At 46.1% G+C, this 19,116-nt stretch overlaps 1 protein-coding gene across 4 annotated transcripts in view; it reads right to left on the bottom strand.

Annotated features, from left to right (window-relative positions):
- The window catches only part of FRAS1 (Fraser extracellular matrix complex subunit 1), a 383,137-nt gene that overhangs the window by 79,559 nt on the left and 284,462 nt on the right, over window positions 1-19,116 (bottom strand). For all 4 annotated transcript variants that reach the window (XM_053252057.1, XM_053252060.1, XM_053252061.1 and 1 more), the window contains 5 exons: window positions 14,025-14,139; window positions 11,541-11,678; window positions 6,599-6,631; window positions 4,894-5,019; window positions 2,846-2,971 (listed from right to left, as the gene is read on the bottom strand). In XM_053252057.1, coding sequence (XP_053108032.1) covers window positions 2,846-2,971; window positions 4,894-5,019; window positions 6,599-6,631; window positions 11,541-11,678; window positions 14,025-14,139 — 538 coding nt within the window. The remainder of the gene's footprint in view (window positions 1-2,845; window positions 2,972-4,893; window positions 5,020-6,598; window positions 6,632-11,540; window positions 11,679-14,024; window positions 14,140-19,116) is intronic.

Raw genomic sequence — 19,116 nt, 5'->3', positions numbered from 1 at the left:
CACGCCCTAATAGTTTCCAAATATTGCAGAGGATTTGCGTTGGCCTGCTTTGATGTGCTGCCCTCAGCAGTGCTGTATGGCAGATATGTTGGGACTCCCTACTCTGAACGCTACTGCCCCTGTAGTACACAGGCCATCGAGGATGTGGGTCATGTTTTATTATACTGTAACTTTTATAGGGATTCGCCTGAACCATTAATTTTACCCTTGATTAAGGATCAACCAGGCAGAGGAGATGAGGCATATGTTTAATTTCTTTTATCAGATCATCAAGCCCACATTACACATAACATGGCTAAATTTTGTTTAATAGCAATGAATATACGACAACAACTAATGACCACTGGAGTGGAATAATTTATCATGCCACTGTATATTTGTAAAGCTATGCTGTTGTTATACTGTACGTGTAACCCACTCGAGAACCCCTGCTAAAAAGCAGGTTTGCGGAGCAAGCGCTCCAGCAAACCTGCTTTTTAGGACTGTGAGTAGCCGCGGCGCGCCTTCACGCCGTGCCTACTCATGAGTAGACACCCGGCCAGGAGGTGAAAAACCGCCTCCCGGCTCCGGGAGTCTCCCCAGTATGCCCTGTGCGCTTGCGCAGGGCATACTGGGGTTTGCGGGGGCTGCGCGGCCCCCGCTCCCCCCACCAGCTCCGTCACAGAGCCGGCCATTGTGTGGGCGGCTGATCCGGCCGCCCAGGGCTCCCTGCCCACTCGTGAGCGGGGAGAGCGGGCTTAGCCCGCTCTTCCCGCTCACTGCCCTAAACCGGGTCTCACTAATCGTGAGACCCGGTCCATTGTGTTTTTTCTTCATGCTTCTATACTGGTCAAAGACTGCAATAACGTTTATCTATCTTTTCTGAAGTCTTTTGAGGCTATTCACAAGCACGTGCAAAACCGGGCCGAAGAAGCTCAGCCCAGTTTTGCACATGCGTGTTTACTTCCAGGATCGGGCCCGATCCCGGCAGCACTGTGGCAGCAAGTGGAGCCTCCCTCTAAAACGAGGTGAAGGGAGTAAGCAGCCATGGCTAGCAGGCTCGGGGAGGGGAACCCATAATGCACTGCACACTCATGCGGTGCATTACTGGAGCTCCAACGGGTGGGGCGACGCATCCCAACCACTCTGACCCTCGGAGCAGCAGCTGGTGCTCGTCTGGGCAGGCAATTCACCCACTCAAGGAGAGGGAATTGCTCCTGTGCGGGGAGGTAAGCTCAGCAGGGCCTCCTCCCAGCTACGCCTGTTGCCCTTTCTCACTGGTCGTAAGAAAGGGCTCTTTGTTTGCATTTAAAAGTAGCCATGGGAGAAAGCAGGATTTGAATTCAGACTTTGGCACTGCAGTGCAGGGAGGAGTCTCTTTTTCCTCCTCCCCCACTATATCCTTTTCCAATTTACTGCCGAAGAGAATTTGAGTCAACTCCTTATTTAGCAGAGGAATCTAGTTTGATGAGAACAGAGCTCAGGGAAGAGACCCGGAGACAATTGCTTAAGGTCTAAAACAAGTACAGGTGGCCCTTGCTACCTGAGGCCCTGGTACCCATAGTTTCTCGTATCCGCAGTTGGGTTAAAAGGACCTAGTTTCTTTATTCGTAGGGCAAAAATAGGGTTATTTTCGCCTATCCTGAGTGACTAGAAATGACTTCTGACATAATTTCCTACTTCCATTTTGTAATGCCAAGCCATTTTGTGGCTCGCATCTGTTTAAAAAAACAACCCTGAAAAAGGACAAACATTGAAGGATTTGGAAGCTGGGGGCGGGGCATTGCTGGAGAGCAAGGTACTGTGATTGAGGAGAGCTGGTCTAGAGAGAGGAGAGCTGGTCTTGTGGTAGCAAGCATGACTTGTCCCCTTAGCTAAGCCGGGTCTGCCCTGGTTGCATATGAATGGGAGACTTGATGTGTGAGCACTGTCAGATATTCCCCTCAGGGGATGAAGCCGCTCTGGGAAGAGCAGAAGGTTCCAAGTTCCCTCCCTGGTTTCTCCAAGATAGGGCTGAGAGAGATTCCTGCCTGCAACCTTGGAGAAGCCGCTGCCGGTCTGTGAAGACAATACTGAGCTAGATAGACCAATGATCTGACTCAGTATATGGCAGCTTCCTATGTTCCTATGTGCTTATTTCTGCTCCCTCCTGCTTTTTCTTGTGACTTTCAGCACACTTCAATGTGCTTAGGAACCTAACCCCCCAATCCCCATAGGGTTAAGATTTCTTCATCTGTGGAAATTGGTGGGAACGGAACCCCTGAGATAACAAGGGACACCAGTAAAGGTTTATTTGAAGAGGTTACAAACTTAAAATAGAAAAGGCCACACCTAGTACTAGCTACTTCATGGTGGAAGGGAGAAGAAAGAACAGAGAGAACAAAAGAAGGAGGGAGTGACCTAAGAGTATCAGTCTACCAATTAAAAGAGACAAAGCAGAGATACAAGGCAGTGTTCCCTCTAAGGCGTGCACACATGCGTGTGCTCACAAGATTTTTGATGTCTGCTTAGTTAATTTTAGATCCCACTCAGGCTGAATCAGGAAGGCCCCATTCTGAATGCATGTGCGCACACACTGCCTTGATACTCCCACCCAGAACAAAACTCATTCCACACACAGATGGAAAAAAATTAGAGAGAACACTGATACGAGGGAACAATCCTATATTATCTGCCTTAATACCTAATGTCCCTAGTTACCAATAGGAATTGTTGGTGCTGGCTGTTGATGCCTATGGAGTCACATCTCCACCATCCCTGATGCTGATATTAGGTATGGAGGGGAAATCCATATGCTCTAGATTGGCTCTCAGTCTACAAAAAAGCATCACGTGTGAACTAGCTCTGAGATTTCTGCCCAGCATACCTGCACCCAGGTGGTCAGGGAATCCACTGCTATGCTTGAGGACGGCTCCGTGGCGGGGAGGTTCCACCAACTCAAAGAAGAGGCCCTCAGGAACTGTGTCTGCATCACTGCCTACCAACTGTATTCCTGAAAACAGCCAGGCATGAAAGTGAAGGGAAACAAAGTTTATTTATTGGAATTTTTAGCCCACCCCACTCTCAGAGTGGGTTACCATTTATATGCAGGCTATAAAGGGAGAAGAGAAAACCACTGGGCACAAAAATACTAAACAGGGGTACATCCACCAAGACAAAAGTGCTGAAATGACTGGCTGGCATCCAGGCTAATGAAGAGCTTGCACCACCAAGTTGCAAATCATACAAGTGCACAAAATCCTGAATGTGCACCACTGCACTCTTGCACAAATGTTCCCAGCAATGTAAACAGAAGGAGGAAGAGTTTGCACAGTAGGAGGGACACCACAGGTTGTGCAAATTGTTGCACAAGCACAAGGATGCTTGTGCTAGTGCAACACTCGTGTAAACACGAGTGGAACACTCATACAAACACAAATGCAACACCAGTGTAAACCAGCTCCAGACTTAGTGTAACACTAATGTAACACTAGCTCCAGACTTACCAGAACTAGCTGGCACAACATCCTTGTACCCACACTGCACATTTCTACAAAAGCTTCTCTAACCTGGATATCAGCCAATGCATTACACAGACAGTGTTCTAATAGATTCAAACCACCATGTCAAAAAGAGCCAGCGTGGTGTAGTGGTTAGAGTGCTGGACTAGGACCAGGGAGACCCGAGTTCAAATCCCCATTCAGCCATGAGACTAGCTGGGTGACTCTGGGCCAGTCACTTCTCTCTCAGCCTAACCTACTTCACAGGGTTGTTGTGAGGAGAAACTCAAGTATGTAGTACACCGCTCTGGACTCCTTGGAGGAAGAGCGGGATATAAATGTAAAAATAAATAAATGAATGAATGAATGAATAAATAAATATAGGACGGCTAAATGCAAAGATCATAAATGTGTTGGGGTAAGGTAAGCTGAACAGAAAATGTGCATAAGCATCACCTATTATGCAAATGGGCCGGACATTGTGGAGAATGTGCACGACGGAATCCCACCAAAAGAGAATTTCACAGATTGTTTGGTCAATACACAAAGTCTCCAAGTGGAGGACATGCACAGTGATCAGGCAGTGTGGGAAATTCCCTGTTTTTGATTCAAGTTGTGAATATTCCTCCAGCGCAAATCTGGATTCAGCGCAAAAGCCAATGTGTTTTGTGGACTGCGCATCAAAGTGTGTGAATGAGATGAATGCATGTGGGTCACACTGGTACACATGTTAGGGAGTGGAAAGTAGCTGCAACTCCCCATCCCTCACCCCTGCCAAGGGCACACAACAGCCAAACCTGACATCCATCAAACAGACCTCTGCCTGTTCACTCGAGTCTCTTCTGAGCATCTAAAAACAGGGGGCGCAGGGCACAATTTGCAGCAAGAAACAGCACACAAGAGAGAGTGCTTAACCCTTCCTGCTCACCACTTCTCCCCAACATTCCCCTCCCCATGTTACCTTCCCCAGCAGGACTTTCCAGACATGTGTTTGCCAGGGCAGGCAAGAATGAAGCAGGGAGAGGCATGGGGATGAAGTATCAGGGAGAAAGGAGCACAACGCACGTGGGAGAGAGTTATGTTCCACTGACTGTGCCCTTGACTGATTCTTAAATGTTTTCAGACAATGGGGTTTGCAGATGTGGGTTTCAACATCTGCTTCCTTGGTTGAGGTTCAGGCTTGCTACCACTTATTCAATGGAAAGGGTCTAGGGCAGGTGTTCTCAACCTTAGCCAGCAGATGTTGTTGGACTACAACTCCCATGGTCCCCAGCCACAATGGCCAAAGGCTAAGGATGATGGGTGTTGTAGCCCAACAATATCTGGAGACCCAAGATTGAGAACCCCTGGTCTAGGCAAATTGCAGTGCAGGTGAATTGAACGTAGGTTGTAGACTACAGCCTGCACCAGCTGGGTCTTTAGTTATGCTTCTTACCGATGATGGCTTTGCCTCCTTGGCTAACCTTGAGGACTGGAGCTGTCATCTGCAATAATGGAGTCCCAAGGGAGAGCAAGTGGATGGTAAACACCATCTCAGGACTTATGTGTTCTCCATCAGACACTAAAAGAAATAATGTAAATGAACAGGTCACATATAAGAACCAAGCCTCAACAATTTCCTTCAGCGTCCTAACTGGCAGTGAAAGAAATGACATTGCAATTCAAAGTGATGGCTTTGAACTAGAGAGGATCAGGGTCTAGGACCAGAGCTTTTATTGAAAGACTGCCTCTTCCACCTTTGCTAAGATCCAGTTCTGAGTACCCCCGACTTTGGAGGTTAGAAGAGTGCCAACCAAGGACAGCAGCTTTAAAACTGTGGCACCCTAAGGAATGTCCTCCACAGACAGATCTGCCTAGTACTTACTTTGCTATCTTTTAGATCAGATAAAAACAGTTTGATTCATCTTAGTGGGTTTTAAGTGCCAATGGATTGGTTTTATTGGGCATAATGCTCTGCTTTCTGATTTGTATTCCTTGGTGTTTCACTTGATGCATTTAAACTTGATTCATTTAATTTGATTTTTTAATTATTAAATTATTAAACTTGATGCATTTTATTTGATTTTTTAACTTCTACATTTTTTATGAAAGCAGCCTTAGATGTTAACTTGATAAAATAGCAAAATATAAAAATGTAAAATAAAATAAAATAAAATAAAAATAAAAATAGCAGCAGCAGCCTAGGGAACCATTTTGTATGTCTCTGTAAGCCCATTAATACATTATGTTCAACTCTAGTATGAGTGTACAGCGTACACAGGTACAGATCTATAAACAAGTACAGTCACTCACATGCATTGTTGAATACAGGTACAGAAGTACACTTCCTGTTTGACCCATGCATTTGAAAGGCCTATATCCAGGTTCACTTTTTAAATGAAACCAGGTACAGTCATTCACACAAACACATGTACGAGTGTACAGACATCTGTACACTCGTACAGCATAATGTCTGAATCGGACTTGGGTGTTCCTCCCATAGGGTTCCATCCATCACTGCCTCTTTGCCCTTCATAAAAAGGGGCATTTTGCAAAACTATTGGAAATCTACATTCAATATAAAGTGTGAATACTTTGGGAGTGGGGGGAGGAGATTAACTTAAATTCCGTGGCCCTCTAGCAAGGATAGTTTTTATCTCCCCAGCTACCTGGACTCATTATCTGGGGGAAATCAATTTATACAGGTTGACTCTCTTACTCCAGAAATCCATGTTTGGTGACAGACCTAGGTCTGGAGTCCTTATCACGGCTGAATAGCTGGAAAAGCTTTGGGTTGGGAAAGAAGAAAAGCAGGTGAGAAGAGGGTGCTTAATCATTCCCGCATTTGTCATATTTCCCCTGAAACTCCCATGCATCAGCTGGATGTTGCAGTGTGGAGAAATACAGGTGCAGAGGGGGGTTTCTGGAGAAAACAGCAGGTGTGAGAAGGGTTAAGCACCCACTTCTGACCCTCACTTCTCCCCTTTATATCCCCCTCGCCACACTTTGCAGCTGTTGGGCAGTGATCCAACTTCCCAGATTCTGATCGGCTGCCCGATGCATTAAGACTCCTGTTTGTGAGAAGTGAAGAATGATAAACAACAAGAGGTGCAGCAAAACACAAGTACTGATAATGAACAACAGTTAAATGATTTGTGTACCTGTAAAACGGAAACTGACTGACTCTGGAAGACCTAGAAGAAATAAGCACACAGAGAGAAAACAATTATAAACATCAGCATCAAACAGATGGCAATGAAAACTGTGGGATTTGATGAGGTCACCCAAGGACAGTGTGTACAGAGTGAATGGCCAGGAGCCAAGAACAGAGCCTGATGAATATTCTCAGGGTTCATCAGGACACTGGCCCTGAAGAGAGTAAGGAAAAAAGGATTCTATCCCAGCCTGGATCCTTGCCCTTGACAACAGTCCCTCATCTTTGGGATTCTATGCAATTTTTTTAATTAGCCGACAGCACACCCAGGTACAAGGAAAGTTGCCAGCTTTTTAGTTTATGTCATCAAAGTATATGGGGAGAGGAGAGGAGAGCTGGTCTTGTGGTAGCAAGCATGACTTGTCCCCTTAGCTAAGCAAGGTCTGCCCTGGTTGCATATGAATGGGAGACTTGATGTGTGAGCACTGTAAGATATTCCCCTTAGGAGATGGAGCCGCTCTGGGAAGAGCAGAAGGTTCCAAGTTCCCTCCCTGGCAGCATCTCCAAGATAGGGCTGAGAGAGATTCCTGCCTGCAACCTTGGTGAAGCTGCTGCCAGTCTGTGTAGACAATACTGAGCTGGATGGACCAAGGGTCTGACTCGGTAGAAGGCAGCTTCCTATCTTCCTACATGGCAGATTGATACAGTCTGAATTATTCTGAGTCCATTTTTTAAAAAAAGAGCCTCCCCATCTCTCACAGCTTTTAAAGAGTCTTTAAAGACGCATCTGTTCACCCAGGGTTTTAATGCTGTTTTAAAATATTATTTAAAACATTTTTAAATTGTTGTGTTGTTTTAAACTTTTTGTTGTTGTTGTTTTCATTAATGTTTTACTTTCTGTTTTTATTTTGTTGTAAACCACCCAGAGATGTAAGTTTTGGGCAGTATAAAAATATGTCAAATAAATTCCCAGCCAACAACACAGCCCGCTGAGAATGAGGCCAGCCAGAGCTTGGTGGCGGGGCGAACCAGACAATTCCCAGGAGCTGGGTGGCTGAGTTCTTGGAACCTATCCGGCCAATTAGAGCTCTGCCCCTGCCTCAGAGCCATCAGAACAGGGCAGCCAGAGCTGGCCACTCTTTCAGAAGTCCTTGAGCTCTAAGGACCTGGCACCTTGTGGTGGGGTTTGGGGGTTCCTATCCCTTCCCTCAAGCCCACTCCATCACCCCCAAGTCCCTGGGAGCAGAGGCAACACTGGTCCAGGGCTGAGCGCCAGCTCTAAAGATGGAGTGCACACTTGGCTGCTTGGGGTCTCCTTCCTGATGAATCTCGCAGGGCAGGAAAGCCAGCCTGCTTATCTCCTTGGGAGGAGGGCTGTCCTCCTAGAAGTTCAGGAAGGGGTGGAGTCCCTAGCCATAAAAACCTTCAGTGATTGCCTGCTTCTTGCTGGTTCAACAGTTCAGCTTAAGAACTTGTGTCTCGAGCTGCCCAGTCTGAACTTGGACAGACAGAGGGAAAGGGGAGAGATAAGCTCCCCTTGAGGAAAGCTTGAAAGAGCGATTAGGAACTTGGGAAGAGAACCATTTGAGGAGAGAGACACAGAGACCTAAGTTAAAGAGGAAGGCAAGCAAGCAAGCAAGCAGAGAGATCTAGAAGGATAAGGACAGGATGGAGACCTTTTGATTTGGCAGTGAGGGCAGCTTTAGTAGCATGCAGGAGGCAGAAGCCAGGTTGGAGGGTGTCAAGAGGAAAGACGGATGAAAGGAAGTCAGAGAGTCAGTTAAGGCAGTCTTTAGCAGGGGTGACCTAATTGGAATGCAAAAATGAGAAAGACTCAAGCAATCTGCTCTCCCCAGATTAACCTCCTTGTTTAAAGCCACACGGGTGCAGCATATGCTTTACAGGTCCAACCTCTGGCATTTTCGGCTAAAGGCCCCTGAAAGGCAAGGACTCGACAAAAAGGCCCTAGAGAAATGCTTCCATTCAGGCTAATGGTATGCAGGTAATTGATCCGACTCTTTATAAGACAGGGTTTCCAAGGGTGATTCCACAAATAGAATCACTTTGGCACTGGGCTTCGAAACGGAAAAGCCCTTGCAATTCCAGCTCAACTCAGTGATAGTCAGTGATAGCAAGGGAGCAAATCATTACACTCAAAAGCCATTTTCGGATCAGAATGGGACTTCTGATGCTTGTCATTTGCTTTCTCTACGGCACAGATAACAGTAATACAGAAGTACACATTTTTTTAAAAAACAGCAACAAAAAAACCAGCCACCAGACCTTTAAACATAGGAAGCTGCCTTCTACCGAGTCAGACCATTGGTCCATCTAGCTCAGTATGGTCTACACTGACTGGCATTGCCTTCTCCAAGCTTGCAGGCAGGAGTCTCTCTCAGATCTATCTGGAGATGCCTGGGAGGGATCTTGCTAAGCAGGGTCCACCTGGGAGAATACATGTATGAGCACAGTAAGATATTCCCCTTTAAAAGATGGGGCCGCTCTGGGAAGAGCACTTGCCTGCTTGCCTGCAGAAGGTTCCAAGTTTCCTCCCTGGCAGCATCTCCAGATAGGGCTAAGAGAGACTCCTGCCTGTAACCTTGGAGAAGCCGCTGCCAGTCTGTGTACTGAGCTGGATGGACCAAGGGTCTGACTCAGTATAAAGTAGCTTCCTGCATTCCTGAAAAACACTCCAGTTTGGACTTTTGGTATGTTGAGGTAAATTCTTGCACAGCTTCCATTCACTTCCATGTGGCTTGCATAGAAGAACTTCTCGGTGGATTATGCTCCATGTATTTAGAGTCAACAATCTGCTAGGCACAGTGAGTCTCATTTTTCCTATCTGTAAAGTGGCATCGAAAGCCATTTCCCCCCATTTCACACTCTTATTGGGAGAATTGGCTGGTTCATTTGTTTGCTTTGTGCTTTCACAAATGGCAGTTGTTGGCACAGTAATATGCCCAAGTGAGCTTGGTCCTAACATCCAACACTACAAATTATTTGATAGCACGCCAGGGAATTTCCCAAACTGATATTTTTATGTCCCAGTAAAATCCAATGATTTACTAATATAATTGCTTTTAGATTTCACTGCCTTGGAACACACAGTCCAACAAATGAGAGAACGCATATATCATCAGAACTGCCATATATCATTGGAAGAGGAATTATAATGAGTTGATTGCTCGGCAGATGGGAGAGATGCTATTTTAACCTAATGGAAAGAATGCCCATGAAAAAGGCGGTGTTCAAACGACTCATCTTTAATTCTCTCTTTTGTAAATGGAGACCCCAGGAGTCAAAATACTGCAGATAGCACATGCCCCACCATCCAAAGTGGGGCCAACCCCAGGGCTCATTCCGTGCGGTGTTGATTTTCTGATCTTTTTAAAAAAATGGATCTCATTGACTTTCCAGCCCATTCACAAGGGCAAGGTCATTTTTAATATCATTTTATCGTCACTATAACTCTTTGAAGTTGGTTCGGTTTTAAAAAAATTAGCACAGGGCTTTTTATAGTGGATTGAGTGGCTGTGCAGAGATTTGTACCTGAGTCCTCCCCATGCAACCATCCAACACACTACCCAATGCACTGCACTGGTTCTCTTTGGTACTTTTGAAGGTTACATGCAAATGCATGTCAGGGACACTTGGGAATGCTATACAAATGCTAAGTAGTATTATTACTTCTTGGAGCAAGGAGGGACAAAACATGCAGATTCACACCGAATTCTGTTCTATTGCACTTCTTCACACCATGAGTAAATTTATATATGGAATTCTCTGCCATGGGATGTGGTGATGGTCACCAGCTTGGATGTCTTTAAGCGAGGCTTAGACAAATTCACGGAACTCAGGTTTCTCGATGGCTACAAGTCTTGATGGCAATATAATCCCTCCAAGGTACAGAGGCAAGATGCCTCTGAATACCAGCTGCAGGGAAGCACGAGCAGGAGAGAGGGCATGCTTTCACCTCCTGCGTGTGGGTTTCCCAGAGGCATCTGGTAGACTGCTATGAGAAACAGGGTGCTGGACTAGATAGGACCTGGGGCTAATCCAGAAAGGCTCTTCTTATGCTCTTACATTCTTATATACAGTCTTTTCTGTGTATTGTGCTCCTTCTGATGCAGCCACCATGAATTCTACCTCTACTACTTTCCAGCATTGGTACCGAGATGGGTATTGCACATGTGCAGGGGAGGACTTTTCCCCTGGTGGGGAGAGGTGGGGACAGCAGGGCTTAAAAACTCTCCATGTTGCCACAGAGAAAGCTAATGTGCCACACAGAATGGCTTTACTTTCGTCAGTTTTACCGATTAACACTTATTGTTGGGTCAAAAGCCTTGCTCTATAAAATGGAACAGATTGTGCTGACTAGGGATGTGCAAATCAGTTCAGAACCGAACTGGTCCGACAATGAGCCAGTTCGGTTCAACGGCTTAATATCTAACCGAACCACCTGCCTTGGTTCGGCTTGATATTGAACCGAACACACACACACACACCGACCTGTTTTGCGCGGGGGGGTGGGGGTGTTCTAAGTTAATTTTAAAAAATTAACACCCCGCGGGGCACTACTGCAGCCGCGGGGGGGGTGTCTCTGGAGGTTCCCCCGGCCCCGCTAGCCTCCATTACAGTCCCAAATCACCCAGTTCAGGCAGTCTTCGGCCCATTCCAGGTCTGTTCGCCGCACATGCCCAATGGGCCTCTGCGTAGCCAGGTAATTTCACACAAAAAAAACCCTGAACCTACCCAAACCCAGGGGATTGGGGTGGGGGGGTTGAGAGGGTGGAAAACCGAACTGGCCTTGTCCGGTTCAGACTCGAACTGAACGAGGCCAACTAGTTTTGTGCACACCCCTGGTGCTGACTGACAAGGATGGGCATCTGCAATGTGGCGAACTCCCAGACATATGCCAGACAGAGCTAACTCTTGAACTAGCCACTCACCAGCAAAGGAGAACTCTGTCATCTCTCTGATGTGTGGGGGTGCAGTGGGAGGACGATACACAATTTTGCCATGGTTGATGTCAGCCTGTGTAAAATACTTCACTGGAGAGAGGGGCCTGTCACTGTGTTCCAGAATACCTGCAGAGACAGACAGCCTGATTCTAAATTCTATACATACATGCTAAGCTAAGCAGCGAGGGTCCAAACACCCACCTCCATTTTTGCTGCCCTTTTTGCAGGCAGTGAAAATGTGGGGCTTTGGGGTGGTTTCATGGGGAAGCCCAACAAAATTTGGTAGAATTTTCCAGTGAGGGGTAACTATCCAGTATGAATAGTGGCATGTACAGGTGAAACTCGGAAAATGAGAATATCGTGCAAAAGTCCATTAATTTCAGTAATGCAAATTAAAAGGTGAAACTGATATATGAGACAGACGCATTACATGCAAAGCGAGATAAGTCAAGCCTTAATTTGTTATAATTGTGATGATCATGGCGTACAGCTCATGAAAACCCCAAATCCACAATCCCAGAAAATTAGAATATTACATGGAACCAAGAAGACAAGGTTTGAAGAATAGAACAATATCGGACCTCTGAAAAGTATACAGTGTACTGTGCTTGATTGGCCAGCAAACCCGCCTGACCTGACCCCATAGAGAATCTATGGGGCATTGCCGAGAGAAGGATGAGAGACATGAGACCAAACAATGCAGAAGAGCTGAAGGCCGCTAATGAAGCATCCTGGTCTTCCATAACACCTCATCATTGCCACAGGCTGATAGCATCCATGCCACGCCGCATTGAGGCAGTAATTGCTGCAAAAGGGGCCCAAACCAAGTACTGAATACATATGCATGCTTATACTTTTCAGAGGTCCGATATTGTTCTATTCTTCAATCCTTGTCTTCTTGGTTCCATGTAATATTCTAATTTTCTGGGATTGTGGATTTGGGGTTTTCATGAGCTGTACGCCATGATCATCACAATTATAACAAATTAAGGCTTGACTTATCTCGCTTTGCATGTAATGCGTCTGTCTCATATATCAGTTTCACCTTTTAATTTGCATTACTGAAATTAATGGACTTTTGCACGATATTATAATTTTCTGAGTTTCACCTGTATCTCCCCCGGCCCTTAACAGAAATTACTTAGCCTTTAGGCCCATTCACACATTATGTTGAACAATCGTACCATGTGCGTACCCAGGTCCAGACCTGTACACGGGTTCAGTCATTGACATGTTATGCTGAACGCAGGTACAGCAGTAAACTTCCTATCTGTACCATCCATTTGAAGGGCCTGTATCCAGTTTCACTTGTAAAATGAACACAGGTACTGTCATTCACACAAACACGTGTACGAGTGTGCAGACATCTGTACACTTATACAGCATAATGTCTGAATCGGGCTTTTATGGATGGTGGAAGTAGGGCCAACAGCAGTGCTCAAGGTGCTGTGACTCATCTTATTTTCTCTCCGATTCACCAGGGCATTATGCTATGCAGAGACATTCCCCGAGAAAAAAATGGCATCTGGTTTCAAGCACTGCTGCTGTCACCCCCTGCCAGAGGCTTGCTGCTGCCACTCATACTGGTAAGGCACCTCCACACCCCATAAATCTAAATTCAGTTTTGTGGGGGCCCATGAAAAAGCCATGTTTGTCCCATTGCTACCCCCCCCCATTCACCAAAATTGATCAGGTGACTATGTTTTGCATAAGCCCAGATATTTAACAAGGTTTTCACAAGGATGGTTTAACAAAGCTGGTTCCTTCCATAATACCATGTATTATTCTGGTGGCTCTGGTGACTGCACTATACTGCCTATTCAACCTCCTGTCTCTTGGTGGTGGGAGAGAGATCACGGCCACTTGCATTTCTGGGTGTAAAAATATGAATCAAATACATGGAGAGCACTGTGCCTTCTGAGTTCTTCTTCAGCTCATTTTAAACTGAGTCAACCATTCCCCTTCTCCTCCCCCCACTCCCAGCCAGCCCCAGCATCCAGTCGCCCTTGGGAAAACTACATTTCCCAGTTCCACTTGTGCCTGGTGTGTAGTAGCCCTTGGGGAAACCACATTTCCGAGGCCTACTTGTGCCCCAAGAATGGAGGCTGAATTGGGGAGTGGGGAATAGCTCAGTTATTTCTACTTGCTCTTCCCATAATGGCATATATGGCTCAGGCGGGTGCACTGTATCCACCAGAGATTGTAAGCCAGTCCGATCCGAGCCTGGGGAAGCTCCCTTATTCTGGGTTCTGAAATGGAGAACAAAGAAGCAAGACTACTTTCCTTGGGCTCCAACATGGCCTCACACTCAAATGTTCTACTGGCCCTATCTGAGTTGTCTTGGCTATAAATATTTCCAGGCCAAACCTGGTTCTTAGGCAGCATGCCCCTTCTTTGTTGCTTTTTGTCCAGCCTCCAGGATTCAGCTGCAACTATAACAATATTAGATATCTTATTTATTAAGCATTTTGCCTTGATTTGGTGGCAAAGGTACAGTCACATTGAATACGACTTTCCCACTTGGACTCTCCGAGTCGATGAAGGAAAGATGATGCGGCTCTATAGGGGTCACACGGTCTTCCAGAGCCTGAAAGAAATGGAAAGGTGATAACCGTTGACACTGAGGCCAAGCATTGCCCAGAAAATAGGGAAGCTGTCCTGAAAATGTAAGACACACATTGGTTTTTCAACAAGCCAGTAATATATAGATTTTTCCAATAGACTTCCAGGTCTAATTCCTGCTGTATCTTAACAGGCACTATGCTGTGTTATAACCTTGGGTCAACCACACTGGGTAAAAATATCAGAAAAATCTAAGTGGCGATTTAAAAAGAGATCATTCGTGAAAATGGCACTTCTGAAAATTGGACACTTCCAGCAGTCATACAGATGTCCTCTTCAGATGTCAGATATCATTGAGCTGAAAAGGGATTTTGTAGCAAGGCTCTATGAAAACATGAGTGAAAACAGGAAGGGTCGGGTAACAACATTTTTCCACAGTCCACAATTTGAATCAGAAAGCTAATGCTGGCAGGTGAGCCAGCATGGTGTAGTGGTCAGAGTGTTGGATTAGGACTGGGGACGCCTGTTGCCAGACTGGCTTTTTTGAAGCCAGATTTTGGGTTATGGCCCATTAGACCCACGAGTATAGCCCTCAAGTTCTGGCAATCAAATACCCCGTTCAGCAACAAAACGTGCGGGTGACTTTGGGTCAGTCACTTATCTCTCAGCCTAAGCTACCTCACAGGGTTGTTGTGAAGAAAAACATAGTCATCTACACTGCTCTGGGCCCCTTGGAAAAATAAAATAAATAAATATATCAGGAGTAGAGAAATGGCAGTGGTGATGGGTAAGGTCATCCAAACTCCACCCCGCCCTTCCCCCGCGACACACCAATGCCATTTTGGAGTCCTCTGACCTTCATTTTGGCATCAAAAATATGGTACAAAAAAGCATTTTAAATTATTTTGGGTTATCTTGCCAAGGTTCTTGCAAACAGAAGTGCATTACTGGACACTGATAACTTGAATGACTTGAGAACAGACATCTACCTTGAAACTCGCTGAAGATGAAAGAGTGACAGAGAGAAACAGGCCCGTCTTTAGGGTGGGGCAACCAGGGCGATCGCCCGGGCCCTGTACCTGCATAGGCTTCGCAGCACTGGCACACACTGGCCGAGCGAGCGGTGAGCAGCCTGCCTCTCCACTCAGCAGTCTCACACTGCTGCTCCTGATGCTCCCTGCTGCCACATATCACCCCCTCCTCTCACCTCCCACCTCCAGCTCCGTCTGGACTTTGCAGATCTCACTGGAAGTCTCATGAGAGTCCAAAGCCCCCACCCCTCGTGTGTCTTCTCACAAGATCTGCAGTTGGACTCAGAGATGGAGGAGGAGGAGGTGGAGGTGGCCTGGTCAGGGGTGAGGAAAGAGAAAGATACTGGTAAAGGCACAGTGGGGAAAACTGGGAGTAAGGCGGCAGACTGAGGGGTTTTTTCCTACTTGCCCCTGCCCCCACTAACAAGTCCCATGGAGCACATGCTTTCTGCCTGCTCCCCAAGACCTCCCCTTCTGGACTGTTTCCCTACCAGCCCAGCCTGTGGGAGTTCGGTAGCAGCGGCTGTGGGGAAGGGGTGGGGGTGAAGCGTGGGCAGATCTGGCTTTTACATGGGGTGGGATGGTGCTATGTGCACTGTTTGTGGCTGAATCACAGCTGGTTGTGCTTGCTTGGAGACCCTACCCCACAGTCCTTTCCTGACCCCTCATCAAGCCTGCCCCATCCACTTTATTGCTTTCTTACTTTCTTTCCTCTTTCTCCTGATCCTAGTCTCGTAAAGCCTGCGCCCGCTGCCATCCCCCACCCCCCTCTCTCTCTCTCACCAAGCCCATCTAGCGCCCATCCTCTTCCCCCTCACTCTCTTGTAAAGCCTGAGCCCACCTTCCCCTCACCCCCTCTCTAGCCAAGCCTAGTCTGCACCCACCCACCCTCTTTCTTCCCCCCATCCCTCTCCATCTCATAAAGCCTGCACCCACCATCCCCTCGCCCAGCCTGCACCCGCCGTCCCTCTTGGCTTCTTTCTTCCTTTCTTTCCCTCTCTCTCCCTGTCTCGTAAAACCTGGGCCTGCCATCACTTCGCCTCCCTCTCTCACCAAGCCCAGCCTGCCATCCCCAGCCCCCCCCCCCCCTGTCCACTGAGGTAAGTTTGCTTTGAAGAATAAGGCATTTTAGTTTGGTTATATCTGGTAGGTTTTTTAGTTTTTATAATTTTCATGTTTTAGCTTTTAAAATAACTTTTAATTTGAACTGGATACTGATTGTGGTTTTTAACCTGACTTTTAACTTGATTACTCAATTTGGTTAATTTTATTACTTTTATTGCATTCTATTTTATTGTTGTGAGCCACCCCGAGCTGTAGTGTATGGGAGGGGCAGGGTATAAATATTTTAAATAAATAAATAGGAAGACAGGAACATAGGAAGCTGCAGAGAAATTGTAAAGCAGCTTCAAGTGAAAGAGAACAAAAACAACCTCACAATGATTAGGAGATTTCTCCAGTGAGAGCGCTCTAGAAATAGCAATTGCCCTGCATTATCCTGGCTACCTGTTTTAGGCATGGAGACAGTCACATCATCAGTTACAGAAGCTTAACCCAAAAGTCAACGCAGGAACCTATTGTGATCTTTTAAAGGCCTTTGCAGAAGACAAGGTTTTTGAGGAAGTATTAAACGGAAGGCATTTCTAAAATGGAAAGTAGAAATAGGGATGGGGCTGTAGCTCAGTTACAGAGCGTCTGTTTTTCAGGCAGAAAATCGCAGTTTAGATCCCTGGCCTCTCCAAATATGGCTGGGAGATATTTCAGCCTGAAACTCTGAAGAGCTGCTGCCAGTCAATGTAGACAGTACTGAGCTAGACGGACCAATGGTCTGACCAGCTTGTAAGGCAGCTTCCTATGATCCGAAAGAGCCATTCCATGTGTTTGGTGAACGATGGCAAAAGGGAAGCAGGTAGATATGAGGAAAGAAGGAAAGAGCAGTAGGACTGTGAGGACGATGAGTGTTGTCCTAATGCAAGGCCATTCCTTTGAAATGCAGGAGCAGTGGGCATTCTGTCAGTAATTTGGATGGATGGTCATTTCCATCAGGCTGTAATTTAGGCTTAAAAATTTCCCTTTAAAATGGTTATAGAATCATTGCAGGTTATTGTTAACTCATTAATTTCTGAAATAATTCATTCAGAATAAATCCTGAAAACTGTAGCCAGTTTTCTAAAGTAACAGAGATTTTTTTTTAAATCAACATATTGCTTAACAGTAACTTCTTATCTACAGCCTAGTACAGTTAGTGTAAAAGAGTTCAGTCTAATTCCCTGTACTGTAACTGATTCTACTGAGAGTGAATTCATTTAAAACCAAGCACTTCAAATTCAGAGGGGCATGTTAAATGGTTTTTAACTGAAAAGAAAAACTGTGTGAAAAGGTGTGTGTGTGTGTGTGTGTGTGTGTGTGTGTGTGTGTGTGGAGACCAGAGCAAAATTGGCCATGGGCATATTCTGCATGAATATACTTGTTACATCCTCACTTTCTTGTCCATTCAGTTGCTGTTTGGGCCCTCAAGAACCCACGTGTTAAAAATACTGCGTGTCTCACAGTATGTGTATGTGTGTGTGTGTGTGGGGGGTGATACTTAACTTGCAGCGGGGGGCGGGGGCTCCAAAGGCCTTTAGGTCCAGGCTCCAAAATTACTTAGGTGCGCCTCTGGGGATGTCATGCACTGAACAATTTGGTGCAGAGATGTTTTCCTCGACTCTTTAAAAAAAACAAACAGTTGTTTCCCCATGTCCTTTAATGAGGGAGGGAGGACTGCATTAATTCTGCCTCCATGCAAAAGTGTGGAGTGCCAAAATGTGTATCTTTGTGGCCATGTTTTACATATGATGTATATTAGATCAAAATGTGAAGGAGGCCCCGCGCATGCTGATTCACCCCTAGGGACAGCCCTGGAGAGAGAGTTTTGCTAAACTTCCCTTGACCTCTCTGCGTAAGTCATTCATCTTCCTCTCTTGCTATGGAGGGATGCAGCACTAAGCGCTTCCTTAGTGGGAAAGCCAGTCTAATTGTAATTACATAGATGGATCATGTCATCGTGTCAATACAGGAAAGTCAGTTCCTTTTGTGAAGAAAAGGTTGAACAAGACGGTCCCTTTACATCTCCCCCACTCCAGGCATGATGGAGAAGCCTATCAGCAAAGTACAATACGTCATTAAACTCTCAGATTCCATAACGAGCAATTAGCTATATAAACCCAGCAACGTTCTCATCAACCAGCATTTCTTTCTTTCTTTCTTTTTTGTAAAAGGATCAAAGCCACCAAATCACGCTTCCTGCACAATTTATCCCTATCTGTACAAGGTAGTGATGTCTGCAGCCCTTAAGTGAAAGCCTAGACAAGTGTCCTTAAGGTGGGGCGAACAATACACAGCCCAGAGGCTACGGAGAGTGCACAAAGTCATATTTCATGGTGCCTGGAGCTCAAGGGGGGTGCTTCCTTCCCGCTTTTATCCTCATAACAACCCCATGAGGTAAGTTAGGCTGAGAAAGATTGACTGGGACAAGGTCACCCACTGAGTTTCATGGCTGAGTGCAAATTTGAACCCAGGTCTCTCAGCTCCTAGCCTGACATTCTAACCACTACACCACCCATTTTGCATGGGGTCACTAGGCTATGCAAGGTGAATGGAGAATGTTTCAATAAAGAAGCTTCCCCTCCCTCTAAAGAGTTAACAGGAAGTAAGCTGTTGTCTTGACTGACAAGCTGGTGAACTCCAGGGCTCAACCAATCAGTAGTCCAGGTGGGTAGGACCTAGAGCTGTTGCTGGGAATTCTTGGAGGAAGAAGGGTGTTGGAGAAGCCTGCCTGGAGAAGCGCAGGGGACATGTGGCAAATGGAGTTTTCCTATAGCAGGATGATTGTAAATCTTGGGACGAAAGGATTACAGGAGGCTTGATACTCATCTGGAGTTTGGTGAGTTCAAGGGAAGGAGCCAGGTTTTATGGCTTTGGGAAGTTTA

Source organism: Hemicordylus capensis, chromosome 5 (assembly GCF_027244095.1).
Source record: "Hemicordylus capensis ecotype Gifberg chromosome 5, rHemCap1.1.pri, whole genome shotgun sequence".
NCBI lineage: Eukaryota > Metazoa > Chordata > Lepidosauria > Squamata > Cordylidae > Hemicordylus > Hemicordylus capensis.
This window is presented reverse-complemented; position numbering and strand designations above follow the sequence as displayed.